The sequence below is a fragment of the Drosophila rhopaloa genome, unplaced genomic scaffold, assembly GCF_018152115.1.
Source record: "Drosophila rhopaloa isolate 14029-0021.01 unplaced genomic scaffold, ASM1815211v1 contig_154, whole genome shotgun sequence".
Taxonomy (NCBI): domain Eukaryota; kingdom Metazoa; phylum Arthropoda; class Insecta; order Diptera; family Drosophilidae; genus Drosophila; species Drosophila rhopaloa.
The window spans coordinates 848,111-864,067 of record NW_025335033.1 but is presented as its reverse complement, the minus strand read 5'-3'; the positions used below and the strand labels follow the sequence as shown (position 1 = coordinate 864,067).

The 15,957-nt window shown below is 39.2% G+C and overlaps 1 protein-coding gene across 8 annotated transcripts in view; it reads right to left on the bottom strand.

Moving 5' to 3' along the window:
- The window catches only part of LOC108043875 (nipped-B protein), a 122,671-nt gene that overhangs the window by 53,170 nt on the left and 53,544 nt on the right, over window positions 1–15,957 (bottom strand). For all 8 annotated transcript variants that reach the window (XM_044456828.1, XM_044456826.1, XM_044456827.1 and 5 more), the window contains one exon: window positions 5,343–5,783. In XM_044456828.1, the coding sequence (XP_044312763.1) occupies window positions 5,343–5,783 (441 nt within the window). The remainder of the gene's footprint in view (window positions 1–5,342; window positions 5,784–15,957) is intronic.

Here is a 15,957-nt window from a genome sequence, read left to right as displayed (position 1 = left end):
GTATTGAAGGAGCATTAAGATCGAGAGAAGCGAATGAGCAAGACGTGCAAGACGAACGAAGTTAAATAACGACGCGATCGAAATATCCAAAAAAAGCAGTTTAACGCGATTTAAATTCATTCAAATACCTAAAATTATTATCAGAACTACTTATCATTAATTTCATTTAAATAAAACTATCAACTTATTATAATAAAACAACAAATAGTGGGACTTCTTATTTAAATAGGAAAACCAATCCCACATTCTTATTTTTATCATTAACCCAATAGTGAATACCCCCATATTGTTAAGGTACCAAGTCTGAAAAGTAGCAAAAGACAAAATATTCTTGCTGCATCGAAATAATATGTTCGCACACATGCACCCCTGTATGAGAATGCATGAACACGCATACATACAAAGACCAATTCAAGAGCAGGGCGACAACCTTCGTATCTGCGACTGAACGACCGAACTCGTGCAATGAGCGCGCGAGCGTCAAAATGAGAATAGAATGAGAGCGAAAAAAACCCGAAGGCGCACGAAGTGTCCGGGGCCAGCCGCTACCAGCTGTGGGGCCTCCCGAAAAATATTTTGAGTGTCCATTTTGGTTGTATGAAATGACCAGTCTATATGTTGTATGGTTAGTGATAAAACCAAGTGAAATACATACATATATGCAAAACGACAACGCCGGTATCCGGCGATCCAATTGGGAGCGGTAAAATTATATACACCACATACATTTATTATCACAATTTTCTGACCTTCATCCACTAACCTACCTGCGCAGTGAGGCGGAAGATCCCCTCACTCTCCTACCTATTCTTCCCGAAGGTCCAGCCCGTAGGATTCTCAGCTTCACGACAGATTCCGGCTGCGGCCTCGACCGAATGTCCATCCCGTGGAATCTTTGGCCTCACGACCCTCGTACCTCGGCCAATCACAACAGATTCCGGCTGCGTCCTCGCCCGAAGGTCCAGCCCGTGGAATTTTCTGTCACAAAAGGACTTAACGTTCCAAAGTTACCAAAACATCGAAGGTCCTGGAATACCCCCTCAAGCGGATAGGCGTGAATCTACGGGATGATTGATTGAAAATCATCGTTCGCCCGCGTTTTCTAGCCTAGAGTCTCAGTGATTTTTCAAATTTAAGGACCTCTGGATCCGACTGAGATTTGTATCCCGACCAGAAAGCATCCTTAAAAGTGGCGCCCGAGCAGGGACATTGAGGCAAACTAGAGCAACACCAAAGTGGCCTAAAGACCCACTTAGATAAAGATCTTTATGTTTCTGTTAGAGCGAAGGACTGCATAGAGCAAAAGGAGAAGGAAAAGTAGAGGATCGATATTGCAAAGGAAAGTGAAGGAGTTCCGCGTAATACAATAAACCATGGCAGATACGAAGGTGTCCGACGACGAGTATAAAGAAGCCGATTCGATTGAAAACCCAGGCATAAGAGTACGATGGATTTATGCCCGCCGTAAAAATGAGCTAGCCGCTCTAGCACTCGAGTTCGGGTTCAGCGCCGACGGCACCGTAGCAGAAACGCAGAAGGCATTCGCAACACTCGTGAGTACAGGATCGTTTCCAGAGTCGGTGTGGAAACGACTCGCTCAACTAAAGGAGCAGTACAGCTCAAGAGCTGTAACTCCCAACCGACTAGGAGGCGACAAAGAGTTTAAGCCAGGAGCCAAAATGACCCAAGTTAGCCAGAGTCAGGCTCCATATTTCGCCGGCTATGCCTCTCCCGAAAGACTGACAAGCTATCGAGGAGTCCACCCCGGCACGTCACGAGATTTTATCGCCCCATCACTCGGAAGCCACGGCGTGTCGAAGCCACCAGAGTCAGAAGTTCCACTCACCATCACTCTGCCCCGACATTTGCTAGCCGAGCGGATGCACAAATGGAATCTTCGATTCGACGGAGCGTCGGACCCGCTGACCTTGATCGCCGAACTTGAGTAGAAAATAGCAACATACGGAATAAACCAGGAGGAAGTATCCCGCGCCATGACAGAGATTTTGGAAAGTAGGGCAGCACGATGGTTCCGCACGAGCCGCTTACAGACGGCTACGTGGGCAGAGTTTCGGTCCGAGTTCTTGAGTTTCTTCCTGCCCCTTACTTCGGTCGACTAGAGGACGAAATCCGAGCCCATAACCAGGGAGTGGACGAGAAATTTAAGGAGTATTTGGCTGAGTTGAGGACCAAGATGCAGCAAGCCGGATACCAAAAGCAAGAAGAACTCTATCGGATCTACGGAAATATGGCACCAGAATATCGTCTGTATATAAGAGTTCGAGACGCTGGAACAATTAACCCACATGGCGACTGAATATGAAAGTGTGAGACAGCTGACGTCGAGTCGCGCAGGCATTCCTAGGATGGGGTCTACAGACTGGGATAGGACCAACCCTCGTCGGACGCCGAACCCCTTTCGAAGCCCCGAGGTACCCATTCAAGGAGGAAATGCAACTCATCGAATGATGAGACAGCCCCTAACAAACATCGACGTACAGCGAGCTTGTAGTAGTCGGTCACTTTAGGCGGGGTTGTACTAATGCATGCCCGAACTTTTGTTGGGACTGCGGTCGAATGGACATATTTACCGTCGATTGTTGTCGCCGAGATGCCCCGGAAAACGAACAACGTCTTCGCTGAGATGCGGCAAGACACCAAGACACCCACCATTAAGGATAAGCAACGGCCTGATCACTGCTACCGTGCAGATCGGAGGGAGCGTCGAGGAGTTTTGCGAGCAAAGGGTACGCTCGTATGGTAGCCAAACCCGGGGAGATGCAAGAGATCATCACTACAATAGCGTTAGCTGATCGGTCAAGCCAAAGTGAAGAAGTTTTGGCGTACTCGCGTGGAATTAGCTGTCACGCGATGGATGATGCCATTCTTGGTGATGCCAACCATGTTGGATCGCAAGATATTAGGTATGAATTTCTTGACGGCGATGGGAACACGGATACAGTGTGGAGAAGCCACCCTAAAGGTAAAATTGAGCCTGTCGGCGGAAGACCCCCGACTGCGACCAAGTAAAATCGATCGGATGTCGTCAGAGGATACGAACCCAGAAGTACTCGAAGGTAGGTGTATGACGGTTCTAGGGAATCAGGAATCCGATGATAAGGACACTATGTATACAAAGCAGAGTGAGGTCCCCACGCACAACCAGATCATGCGTCAGATGAGCTCAACAGGAGGAGACGATATAAGAAGGTGCGACGGCCGGGAAGGGCCACGAAGCAGAGGGTGGAGAAGAGGATGACCTAAGACCCGACCAGCGGGAATTCATCACCCGTGAGTTGTGAGGTGTATCACACGTGGCCCCAAGATCAACCACATTCTGGAAAGACTACGTCGAGCCCGGGACATTTACATTTATTGGCAGATACCCATGGCCAAGGATAGGCGCCAATTCCCGGCCTTCACCGTTCCGGGCAAAGGCCTACGAGGGCAGTCCGATAGTTACTTAGCCTCACCGCCCGATTTTTTTTTAATGTATTATTTTTAGAGCAACAAATCACTCGACTTTTTGGGCGAAACTCGGGGGTTTTTGACTTTCAAATGCCTTAAAAAATCGAAAAAAAAAAAAAAAAAACTCGACAGCGTTACCTGAGGAATCTTGTCCTTTAACTAATGCAATTTGATTTTTTCAAATCAGATGATTCTGTGACCAGTTATCGTGTACACCGCAAAACGTGTTCTCTTCGAGGCGCAGCCGGTATCTCACTCAATTTTTAATATTTTTGGATGAAAAAATTCACACATGTTGTTTAAATGTTGGCCTATCACATGCATAAAAATTGAGCCAATAAAATTTTTTAAAAATTACCGATTTTGCACCGAATTAACTATACACGTTTTTTTCTGTAAAGGATGGTGCTCGAGTTATGTGGATCGCTATGGTCTAGACGTAATCTTCGGACAGATCGGAGATTTCAGTTTGTTTGATCGAGATAAGGTTGATTCCACTATGTTGTATTTGTTGCCCGGTTGGTCGAAATGAGAAATCGTGAATTGATCTGTTTCATCAGTTTATAGTTAAGAAAAAGGATTGTTGCTATAACAATGTGATTATTTGCTGGAAAAGAAAATGAAGATAAATATGTATATGGAAAATTAATGTTGCTTGAATTGATGGTAATCCGGATCTCTTGGCTTTTGATTGAGTATTAAAAAAGTTTGAGTTCGATTTGCTTTATAATTATAAAGACTCGGGTAAAACTTTTGAATTTATACGAATTTAGTTAAGGGCGAAGTCTACTTTAAAAGCTTAAAAAAATCGATTTTTCTGAGGACTTTTTTTGGGAAGAAAGAAAGAGATAATCGATTGAAACTAAACTTTCAGGTTTTATTGTTATATATTTCAACAGTATTTTCAAATTGTTTCATTATGCCTGATACAAGCATTTCGCCGAGGCGCCTCGAGTGTGAATGTGTCGTGCGGCGGGAAAGATGCAGTAGCAATTTCCATCAGAAAAAAAAAATGCAAACAAAATATTTTATTTTTAATCGAATAGATTCTAGTTAAACCAAAAAAAAATTAACAAAAAGTGAGAAATTCTAAAAAATTTCGCAAATTAAAAAGTGGGTTAATCATAACTTTTTTAAGGTTTTTTAGGTTCAACTAGAAGATGATTTAGTACCGAATCCAATAAATTGGAGCAGCACCAAGAGCAACCTCTAACGGGAGACAATCCGAGAGAATCTGCGACATATACTGCAATGCGTTACAAACTTCTGATCAATTTTATAATACCTTCTGAAAGGGTATAAATATGTGGACTTAAAAATGGTTTTTATCAATTGTTATTCATAGATATGATTTAAAGAGCCATTAAAAATAAAACCGTTATTTTCGGCTCATGACTAAAACCGAAAACATCGTTTCTATAAAATGATTCATTAATAACAAGAAAGGAATACTAACTTAGGGCGGAGCCGATTTCCGATCAATCAGTTTTATGGCGGCTATAGGATATAGTCTTATATACTGCGACTTACAAACGGCGTGCAAAGAATCGAAGGGTGTGTGCAATGTTTCAGATGGACAGACAGACGTACAGACCGACATGCTTATATCAACTCAGGACACGATCCTGATCAAGAATATATATACTTAATAGGGTCGGAGATGTCTCCTTCACTGCGTTGCACACTTTTCATTAAAATTATAATACCCTCTGCAAGGGTATAAAAAGGAAAACGGAAACTAGCCTCACCAGGCCAAAGTTTTAATACATTTCTAATAGGCAAGATTTGTAAATTTGATTTGAATAGTTTTATGTAAATAGTTAAACAAACATGCCTTTTAGGTTGGTATATAAAATTTAATGATAAGTACTTACTGTGGTTACGAGTTCCAAACATACAAATTGTAACGTCTCTATGTTGTCAACAAAGAATGGTTCAATAGCCAACGTCGACAATGGTAAAACTATTGTATCAACGAAGGCACATTTATCAAAAAGTGTTACAAAAACCTTTAACAGCTCGACCGTTTTTGAGTAGAATAGCTGCAGGCTTCTACTGTGACCTTGGTGTGACTTTATTTTTTTACGATGACTAGTTTTCTTCATACTTTTTACAGTGTAAACCGGATCATGAAGAGGAAATATTGTTTCACGTAGTTGAAATTGTGTAAATTTTATAATGTGTGATATATTATCCTCTTGTAAAAACTTAAGATCGCTTACTGTAGAATAAATGTTGCATATCAGCAAGCAGGCATCCATTGCGTTTAGGATTTTCTCAATGACTTCATCGTCTACAATTTCCTCTTCGTCCTCCTGTAAAAATAAATATGAAGTTAACATCAATCAAGCCCAAGAAAAAATAATTTTAACTGCCTTCTATTAATGTATATTTTATTTTTATTGTTAAAGTCTTTATATGGGTAAGAAGACCCATAGAATTCGAATGTAAAATTGTTGTAATTTTTAGTGACTAATAAATACATTTTTTAATAAATTAACTTAATAAAACATCAGCCGCTTTATAGTTTTATGTGTATTTAAACTTTATTTTTAAATAAAAAAACCTACCAACAAAATATTTAAACCTATGTAATTAAACATAGTTTTCTTTTAATCTTTTTGCACTCAGAGTAATTTTTGGTTCTTTCCACTAAATTGTATTGTTGACCAAAAAATAACGCAAGGGTTTTCTGAGAATTCTAGAATATCGTTTATTAGGCACCTTACATCTACTCATCAGTGACTCCCGCGGAGTCGCTCCTAATTGGCTACTCTCGCTTGTATTCTAAATCGAGGATTTCGGATGTTATACGAAGCTAAAAATTTCGGGTCCAAAGTCCGCCCATTTACCGTTTACCTCGTTGTTTTTTGCCGTGTGAAGATCATGGGCACAGGGCGGCATGGCTTCTTCACGGTTTATCCGCTTTGTTTCCATTGCGTTACCTGGCCATCACGGAACTACGATCCATTTCCCCATTCTTCACAGCTTGCTCTTCCAAAGTATGGAAACAAAATGATGAGATCTCATACAAAGAACGAAACTCATAACAGGGGTACAAAAGCAGTTGCAGGAACAGAGAGCGTTTCCGAAAGGGCCCAAAACTGGGAACACTTGGTGGTCAACTGTCGGCCAATGGTTCTTATTCAAAAAAAAGTGTAAAAGTAGGGAAAATATCTTTAAAAAGAAGGACATTCAGATCAATTGGTCAGAGGACAAGATAGGTGTGGTGATCGGCTGTGACTCCAATGTCTACCATTATTAGTCTTAATTGAAGAATCTTTTTTCTACCACAGTTTCATAGAAACCAAAGACCAATATAATCTCTGAGATGCGTAACGCCCACATATTGGTTTTGCAATATGCAGCTCGTTTTTTGGTGGCGACGAAAATTCCGCTCTCTCCGCTCGCACAAAGTTGAGAGCGTAAAGATCTAAAAAGAGAATTGCACGAATAAGGAAGTGCGTATGTGTGCGTATTTGTTCGAGAAGACGATTTACGTCCAGAAATCATTTCTGGACTAAGAAACTAATTGTGTGTCAAAAGAACTTCTATGATTGAACAGGATGTTTATTTAAATTGCATTTATGTATATATGGCAATGAAGCTTGATGTAAAACTTTTTTATTTACCTTAAAAATGAATATCTGCGTATTTAATTCATTAGTTTCGTTTTACATATTTAAATTATATAAATCATATTATCATATAAAACTGCTTGATTAAATTTAAAACAAGAGAGAACGCTATAGTCGAGTGCCTCGACTATTAGTTACCCGTTACTCAGCTAAACAACTTAATATATGTAAATATGTCTTCTTGTGTTTTTTATACCCTTGCAGAGGGTAATATAATTTTGGTCAAAAGTGTGCAACGCAGTGAAGGAGACATCTCCGACCCTATAAAGAATATATATTCTTGATCAGGATCACCTCCTGAGTTGATATAAGCATGTCCGTCTGTCCGTTTGTCTGTCCGTCTGTCTGTTTCTACGCGAACTAGTCTCTCAGTTTTAAAGATATCGAATTGAAACTTTGCACACACCCTTCTTTCCTTTGCACGCAGTATATAAGTCGGAACGGCCGGGATCGGCCGACTATAACCTATAGCTGCCATATAACTGATTGATCGGAAATGCCATAACTTTGGTGTTTGTAAAGTTAGGAAGCTGGGATTTACTATGGGTTTTATATTTAGGCAATCAATCCGACCTACCAAATAAGGTAGGCCAATCTTAAGGATTGGCCGACTATATCCCATAGCCGCCATATAACTGAACGATCGGAAATGCCATAACTTTGGTGTTTTTAAAGTTAAGAAGTTCGGAATTTTTTATGAGTATTAAGAATGCATCATATAAATAGTTTTGGAGAATATAATTAACAGAATATTCTGCAAGGGTATATCAACTTCGGCTCCGTCCGAAGTTAGCTTTTCTTTCTTGTTTTTTTTTTTTTTTTTAACATAATGTGAATTATAGTGACCACAGGAAAAAAAGACAAAAAGTTCAAATTATCAATTTGAATTCGGCGATCTCTTAGTGCTGGCAGCTTTACAGCACGAGCATCAGCACCAGCGCTGCTTTAGCGCAGGCAGCTTTTGTCCTGCACCAGCAGCTGTGTTTATGTTTATGTTTTTGAGTGCAATAAATTGACTAAAAATATTAAACATACATACTTATATGGGCTAAACACATACATTCTTAAATAGTATTATGTATATTAAAGTCTAAATGTTTGCACAACACGAGTAACGGGCATAGCGAATAGCTTTCTTTGAAAGGAGTTATCTTTGCCGGGCAATTGCAACTGTGTACAATGTAAATACATACATTTGTATATGCTTACATACATACACACATACGCCATTGTTTGACTCAGACCTCCAATTTGGCTAACTAGATTTGATTTGCATAGTTCTTGGGATATAGTTCGGTATTGACAAATGAAAACCATCGCAATTTCCTTTAAGGGGTTATCCGGGTCTTGACACTTCAAAAAATTCATTTTTTTCAAACTTTTTTATATAATAGTACAAAGTTTCAGAAATGCTGTCTGAAAATTTCAAGTTGATCGAAGCAAAAATGTAGGAATGGGAGAAATTTAAAGCCCAGCGTGTCGAACGTCACAACGGGCAATTCGGGCTCTGGCGTCGGGCAGATGCAGCACTTTAAACGCGTTTTTCTCAAAACCACTTTTTTGAAGTCGGTAGTCACGATTTCTCAAAAACTATTGCACCGATCAACTTCTGGTTTTGCACACTTCTTTTAGACATCTCTTAACGGAGGGATTTTTTAAGACAAAATATGGCAAAAATTTACGTAAAAAAAGACACTTTTTATGAAAAGCGCTACAAAAAATTTAATTTTTAATTTTAAAAAAAATGGCTCGTAGAGGACAAGCGAGACACATACACTATCAGAATTATTTCGGTTTTTTGATTTCAGATAAAAATTGACGGAGATATTTTGCCTACCGCAAGGACACAATTTTTTAAGAGGTCAAGTTCAAGCCTGCCTCAACGGCTCAATTTTAAAAATTTTTGGTTCAAATTTTTACAAAATGTTGGTCAAACCATAAACATTAATGTACAATAAACGAAATTTCTGAAATTGTCGTAAGATCTTTTAAAAAAATTCACGAAAATAGGCTTTTTTCGTGCTCCAAGACCCGGAGCAATCCTTATCGAGAATTAACGTTGACTCTGTTGAGCACCTTGGCCAGCTGTTCCAAAGTCATCCGTTAGGTGGCGCCATGAAAGGCGGAAATGTAGGTGCTAGCCAGGCTTAAGCGTTTAATGAGTTTTTGGGCGTTAGAGTGGGCGTGGCAAACTTTTATTAGGCCAATCGATATTTATTGACGAAACAAATACATATCAATTAAAATTTTCATAATATCATCAAAACTGTGGCCACAGCTTGTGGCTTGTGGGCGTCAGAGGGGGCGTGGCACCATTTTGAAACAAACTTCCGCTGCGTAGAAACTCCTAAAATCTACATGCAAAATGCCAATCTTCTAGCTTTTATAGTTTCCGAGATCTCAGCGTTCATACGGACAGAGTAACGGGTATAAATATATCAATAAAGTTTAATAGATTTGAATATACTATGATTGTTAAACAAAAACAAAGCGAACTATATTTAAATTGAATATATTTAAAGGATATTTAATTAAATATATTTCGCTTTATTTTTTAATCCATGGCCTGCATTTAAATCTATTCTAATTTAGTCCAGCAGTTTTATTTGTTTTGTGTTAAAAGGTATGTTTTTATAATTAATTTAATTTGTTATGTAGATATTCATTTTTATTTATCCATCGTTTTTTTTGTATACCTAATAAATATTTAAAGCTAATATTATTGATTTATAAAAAGTTATTTAAAGCTAATATTATTATTTTATAAAAAGTTAAACTATTTATAACAACACGAAAACTAAGCTACAGGATATCCGATTTATATTTAATATTACGTACATACATATTATATTTATAACTTTTTTCCAAGTTGTCAAAAGCGTTTTTTTATATTTTTATACCCTTGCAGACGGTATTATAATTTTGGTCAAAAGTGTGCAACGCAGTGAAAGAGACATCTCCGACCCTATAAAGAATATATATTCTTGATCAGGATCACCTCCTGAGTTGATATAAGCATGTCCGTCTGTCCGTCTGTCTGTCCGTCTGCCTGTTTCTACGCGAACTAGTCTCTCAGTTTTAAAGATATCGAATTGAAACGTTGCACACACCTTTCTTTCCTTTGCACGCAGTATATACGTCGGAACGGCCGGGATCGGACGACTATATCATATAGCTGGCATATAACTGATTGATTGGTGTCGCTTACAATTCATTTTTAATAAGTTTTTTGTTTCCCCTTTACGTTTCTCTTTTTTCTAAATAATTAAAATAGTTAATATACAAATATTTATATAAATTTAATTTATGTTATGATAATATATTTATATAATGTTAATATAATACGTATTATATAAAAATACCACATATTTTTAAATCCATATATTTAAAATACAATAAATATAAAAATATTTATCCTGTTCAATCGCAAAATTTCTGAGGCTCCCAAAAATCGTTCACACGTCGCGTGCTGAATACCCTAATGACAATGATTCCAATGTGAAGTCATGAATGAAATAAATTATGTTTTTTTTTTATACTTGGTTATATTTGGCCATTACTAAAACATATTATACATTCGAATAATTAGCAAATAAAGTAAATATAAAGGCAATACAATATAAGTATTTTTAATAATGTTAGAATTTTAAAATAAAGAGTATATTTCGACAGCGCTCTGCAGCGAATTTCTTCGCTTGTGAATACATGTGCTCACATACAGTCGTCGGCTGTTGCATTATGCGTGCAAGAGAGCGGCTGGCTCTAGAGCGCTCTCTCGCTGGCATTTGGACAAGAGAGCGAAAAGCCAGCACAAAAAATTCGTATGCAAAAAAATCGTATGGCGTTACGCATCCTAGAGATTATATTGGTCTTGGATAGAAACCATTTGTTGAACTACCCACACCCGCTGAATTCATAAACTTGGCAAATGATGCAAAGTAGCTCTCCTATGTATTCTCCCTATGTAATCCCTAATGACCCAGGCAATCTAAACAAATTAAGCCCTCGAGTAAAAAACCCACTAAACATGGCTTTCCGAACAGCTTATCCTAATAAGAAACTGCTTGGTGCAATCACCAATTTTTAGGTCTCAGCTTTAGAACTCTATTTAATAGAGAAAAGGCTGAAAATAAAAGACAAAAAATGACAACGGCTATAACTGCTCTGACGAGAAGAGAAGAGAACACTGTGAAGAGAACACTGGAAGCAATTATCATCTACGGTGACCGAGCTTCCGGCCCACTTATTGTCGGACTAGACTTCGAACCATCAGGTTGATATATAAACAATGGCAGACTGTCGGACGTCCTTGACGAGATGGCTATGCAGTTTACTATCAGCTTCCTGGACACTTAGACATCGTAGACAATTATATAGCTGACAAGTGTGCACGAGAGCCACCGTACTACCATTCCACCACTCTAGTACCCTTTTAAATACTAGCCAACTTAGGCAACCAAGCTTGTCCAAATGTAAGGCACTGCCGATCTTATGCCGTGGGTCATCGCGAACGGTAAAATAAGGTCCAAAACACTTAAACGTATCCCCTCTGAGTACCACAGTCTTGTTTATTACTTCTGCAGAAGAAAGAGGAAGGGGTTAATCAGCTGTTCAGTTCTTGCCCGCCTCTATCACTAAGGCACTCTTTTCCTGATCGATCTCACCAAAATGGCAGATCAGATCAAGTCAGTCTTTGATTGATCATGAATGCCCATTTAATATTAATTGTTTGCCTAAGTATTTTTTTAAAATTAATTTTTTTGGTATTGCATTAGAATTGTTTTTACACGTTCGCGCATATTTTAGAACTACCTCTTAAAAATAGTTAATTTACACAAAAAACGTTTAACTCCCTTTTAAAAAAAGCATTTTTTAATTAATAACATTTGACCACCCTTTTAAAATCGTTTATTTTCCCACCTCTTAAAAATCGTTTGCCCAGCCCACTCCTTAGTACTTTCGATAAAATAAAAATTTCTATTAAGGGGTTATCCGGGTCTTGACAAAGTTTCAGGAATGTTGTCTGAAAATTTCAAGTCGATCGAAGCAAAACTGTAGGAGAAATTTAAAGTCCAGCACGTCGAACGTCACAACGGGCAATTCGGGCTCTGGCGTCGGGCAGATGCGGCACTTTAAACGCGTCTTTCTCAAAACCACTTTTTTGAAGTCGGTAGTCACGATTTCTCAAAAACTGTTGCACCGATCAACTTCTCCTTTTGCACATTTCTTTTAGACATAATTCTCTTGTCCTTAACGGAGGGATTTTTTAAATTTTTAATTACAACTCATTTTATAAGACAAAAATGACGCTTTTTATGAAAAGAGCTACAATTAAATTTTTAATTTAAAAAAAAAATGGCTCGTAGAGGACAAGCGAGACACATACACTATCAGAATAATTTTGGTTTTTTGATTTCAGATAAAAATAAACGGAGATATTTTGCCTACCGCAAGGACACAATATTTTATGAGGTCAAGTTCAAGCCTGCCTCAACGGCTCAATTTTAAAAAATTTTGTTTTAAGTTTTTACACAATGTTGGTCAAACCATAAACATTAATGTACAATAAATGAAATTTGTGAAATTGTCGTAAGATCTTTTAAAAAAATTCACGAAAATAGGCTTTTTTTCGTGCTCCAAGACCCGGATAACCCCTTAAATAGAAATAATAACAAGAAAGGAAAGCTAACTTCGGGCGGAGCCGAAGTTGATGTACCCTTGCAGAATACTCTGTAAATTATATTCTCCAAAATTATTCATATGATGCATTCTTAATACTCATAAAAAATCCCAACTTCCTAACTTTAAAAAAATCAAATTTATGGCATTTCCAATCGCTCAGTTATATGGCAGCTATAGGATATAGTCGGCCGATCCTTATGAAGTTTGGTAGGTTGGATTGATTGGCCAAAAATAAAACTCATAGAAAATCCCAACTTCCTAACTTAACAAACACCAAAGTTATGGCCTTTCCGATCAATCAGTTATATGGCGGCTATAGGATATAGTCGGCCGATCCTTATAAAATTTGGTAGGTCGGATTGATTGGCCAAATATAAAACCCATAGAAAATCTCAACTTCCTAACTTCCCGATCAATCAGTTATATGGCAGCTATAGGATATAGTCGGCCGATCCCGGCCGTTCCGACATATATACTGCGTGCAAAGGAAAGAAGGGTGTGTGCAAAGTTTCAATTCGATAGCTTTAAAACTGAGAGACTAGTTTGCGTAGAAACAGACTATTAGATACCCGTTACTCAGCTAAACAACTTAATATAAATATGCCTTCTTGTATGTTTTTCGCCGCTCGAATTAGCACCTTGGCCGGCTGTTCCAAAGTCATCCGTTAGATGACGATATTGTACCACGGGCCATAAAAGGCGGAAATGTAGGCGCTAGCCAGGCTTAAGCGTTTAATGGGTTTTTGGGCGTTAGAGTGGGCGTGGCAAACTTTTATTAGGCTAATCGATAGGTATTGACGAAACAAATACATATCAATTAAAATTTTCATAATAGCATCAAAACTGTGGCCACAGCTTGTGGCTTGTGGGCGTCAGAGGGGGCGTGGCACCATTTTGAAACAAACTTGCGCTGCGTAGGAACTCCTAAAATCTACATGCAAAATGCCAATCTTCTAGCTTTTATAGTTTCCGAGATCTCAGCGTTCATACGGACAGACAGACAGACGAACAGACGGGCATGGCTAGATCGACTCGGCTAGTGATCCTGAACAAGAATATATATACTTTATAGGGTCGGAAACGCTTCCTTCTACCTGTTACATACTTTTGCACGAATACAATATACCATTTTACTCTACGAGTAACGGGTATAAAAAATGGTGCGAATCTCTTAAATATAGTTAATTTTAACGAACACGTTTGGCCACCTCTTAAACATAACATTTAAAAATCGGTTGCCCAGCCCCTGGAATTTTTAACAAAAAGGGTTTAGCAACTGAATATTCTAAAAACAAAATGTAATGGGTTAGGTTAGGTAACAGTATCAATTGTTTTAAAAAGAAGTCTCCAAAGTTAGCAACAAAACTTTAAAAATTCAAGTTTTTTTGTAATTCATCATTATTTGACATTAATTATTCACTAAAGAAAAACATCGAACCACCCGCCAAGGGTGGCGACTCCGGGGAAGCAAATACTAGAGACTTAGATAATACTAGAATAGAATACATCCACACCGTTACGGCAGCTTTCTCTTTCTCCGCGCTTTTGAACGAGGTGGTGGTGGTCACGTGCGCGTTTGAACACTGTCAACATAAAGCGGGTCAAGACGTGGAAAAACGAGAAAAAGAAGCGTCCTATGTTGGTCACTTTAGCCGGCGCTTCGTCCTCCGAAAGACTTGTTACGCAGCGAGGAGCCCATCGCGGCATTCCGCCCCCCGCTATATCGAGCGGCTAGAAGACGAGATCAGGGCCGCAGTCCAAGGATAGGCGAAACGTTTAAAAGATACTTAATTGAGTTAAGAACGAAAATGCAACAAGCCAGGTATATCAAAGAAGAAGAGGTCTAGATTGAATAGAACAATCTAGAATATAGATTGTATATACGGTGACACAAGTTCACGACGTTAACGCAGATGGCGACCGAATATGAAAGTGTGAAGCGACTGGAGTCGAGTGTTAGGGCTCCTAGTCTTGACCCTCGCCAAACGCCGAATCCTTTCCAGATCGCCGGCCTGCCTATTCAGGGAGGGGATGCTTCTCATCGTAAGATCGGGCAACAAATTTGGATTTGATGTACATCGAACGTGTTGCCGATGTGGCGAGTCATTTCAGGCGGGATTGTTCGAATCCTTGGTTGAATTTTGGTTTGGATTGCGGTCCTAAAAACATCTTGACCATCGAATGTCGCCGACGAGACGCTCCGGGAAACGAAAAACGTCTCCACCGATGGTCGGGAACAGTGGATACTTACGAGCCAGCAACCCGACCACAAGAAACGCGCCGCTAAGATTACACAATGGTCTGATCACGGTTGCCGTACAGATCCGATGGGGGTGGACGCTACAATTAACACGGGAGCGTCGTATGACAGCAAATCTAAAGAGGTTCATGAGATCATCACTACGGTAGCGTTGGCCGACCGATCCAATTTGGAAGTGAAAGAGCTCGTGTAGAATTAGCTGCCAGGCAAGAAGTAATGCCATTACTGGTTATGCCTTCTATTGAGACATTGATACAGTGCGGGGAGGCGATGCTTATGGTAACGGTCGAACCACGAGAGGTTAAGGTCAACCGTGATGCTGGAAATGGATCGACAGTCAAGGAAAGAGCATGGAGGATTATTGACCTGAAAAAGATTACGAGTCGGACCAAATTCATCGCACGAGAGTTGGCCTCTTTGACGAACTTCGAACCATCACGAAGTCCACATAGTGCTCCCTTAATATTTATCGAAAAAAGACGGGTTAAAAAAGACGGCTAACCTCCTGCTTTCCTATCAGAATGCAAGAGGTTTGCGTAGCAAACTCACTAAATTGTATTCTGATAGCCTTTCCTTTGCATCTCATATTATTGTGTTCACAGAAACCTGGTTAAAGCCGGAGATCTTTAGCTCCGAAGTTTTTCCAGGTAAGTACACAATATATAGGTATGACCGTCCCTCTAGACGGGGAGGTGGAGTCTTAATTGGAGTTGATTCAAACTTCCCGTCTAAGGAGTTATTTTTTGATGAATTCAATACCATTGAATTTATTTGTGTAAAGTTATCGCTTCCTGGTAACTTTATATACATAACTTGCTCATATATTCCGCCGTTGTCTGAACTTCCTGATTATTTAAATCACCTATCCGTTATTAAGTCCATTGCAAATAAGCTTACCGATAGGGATCA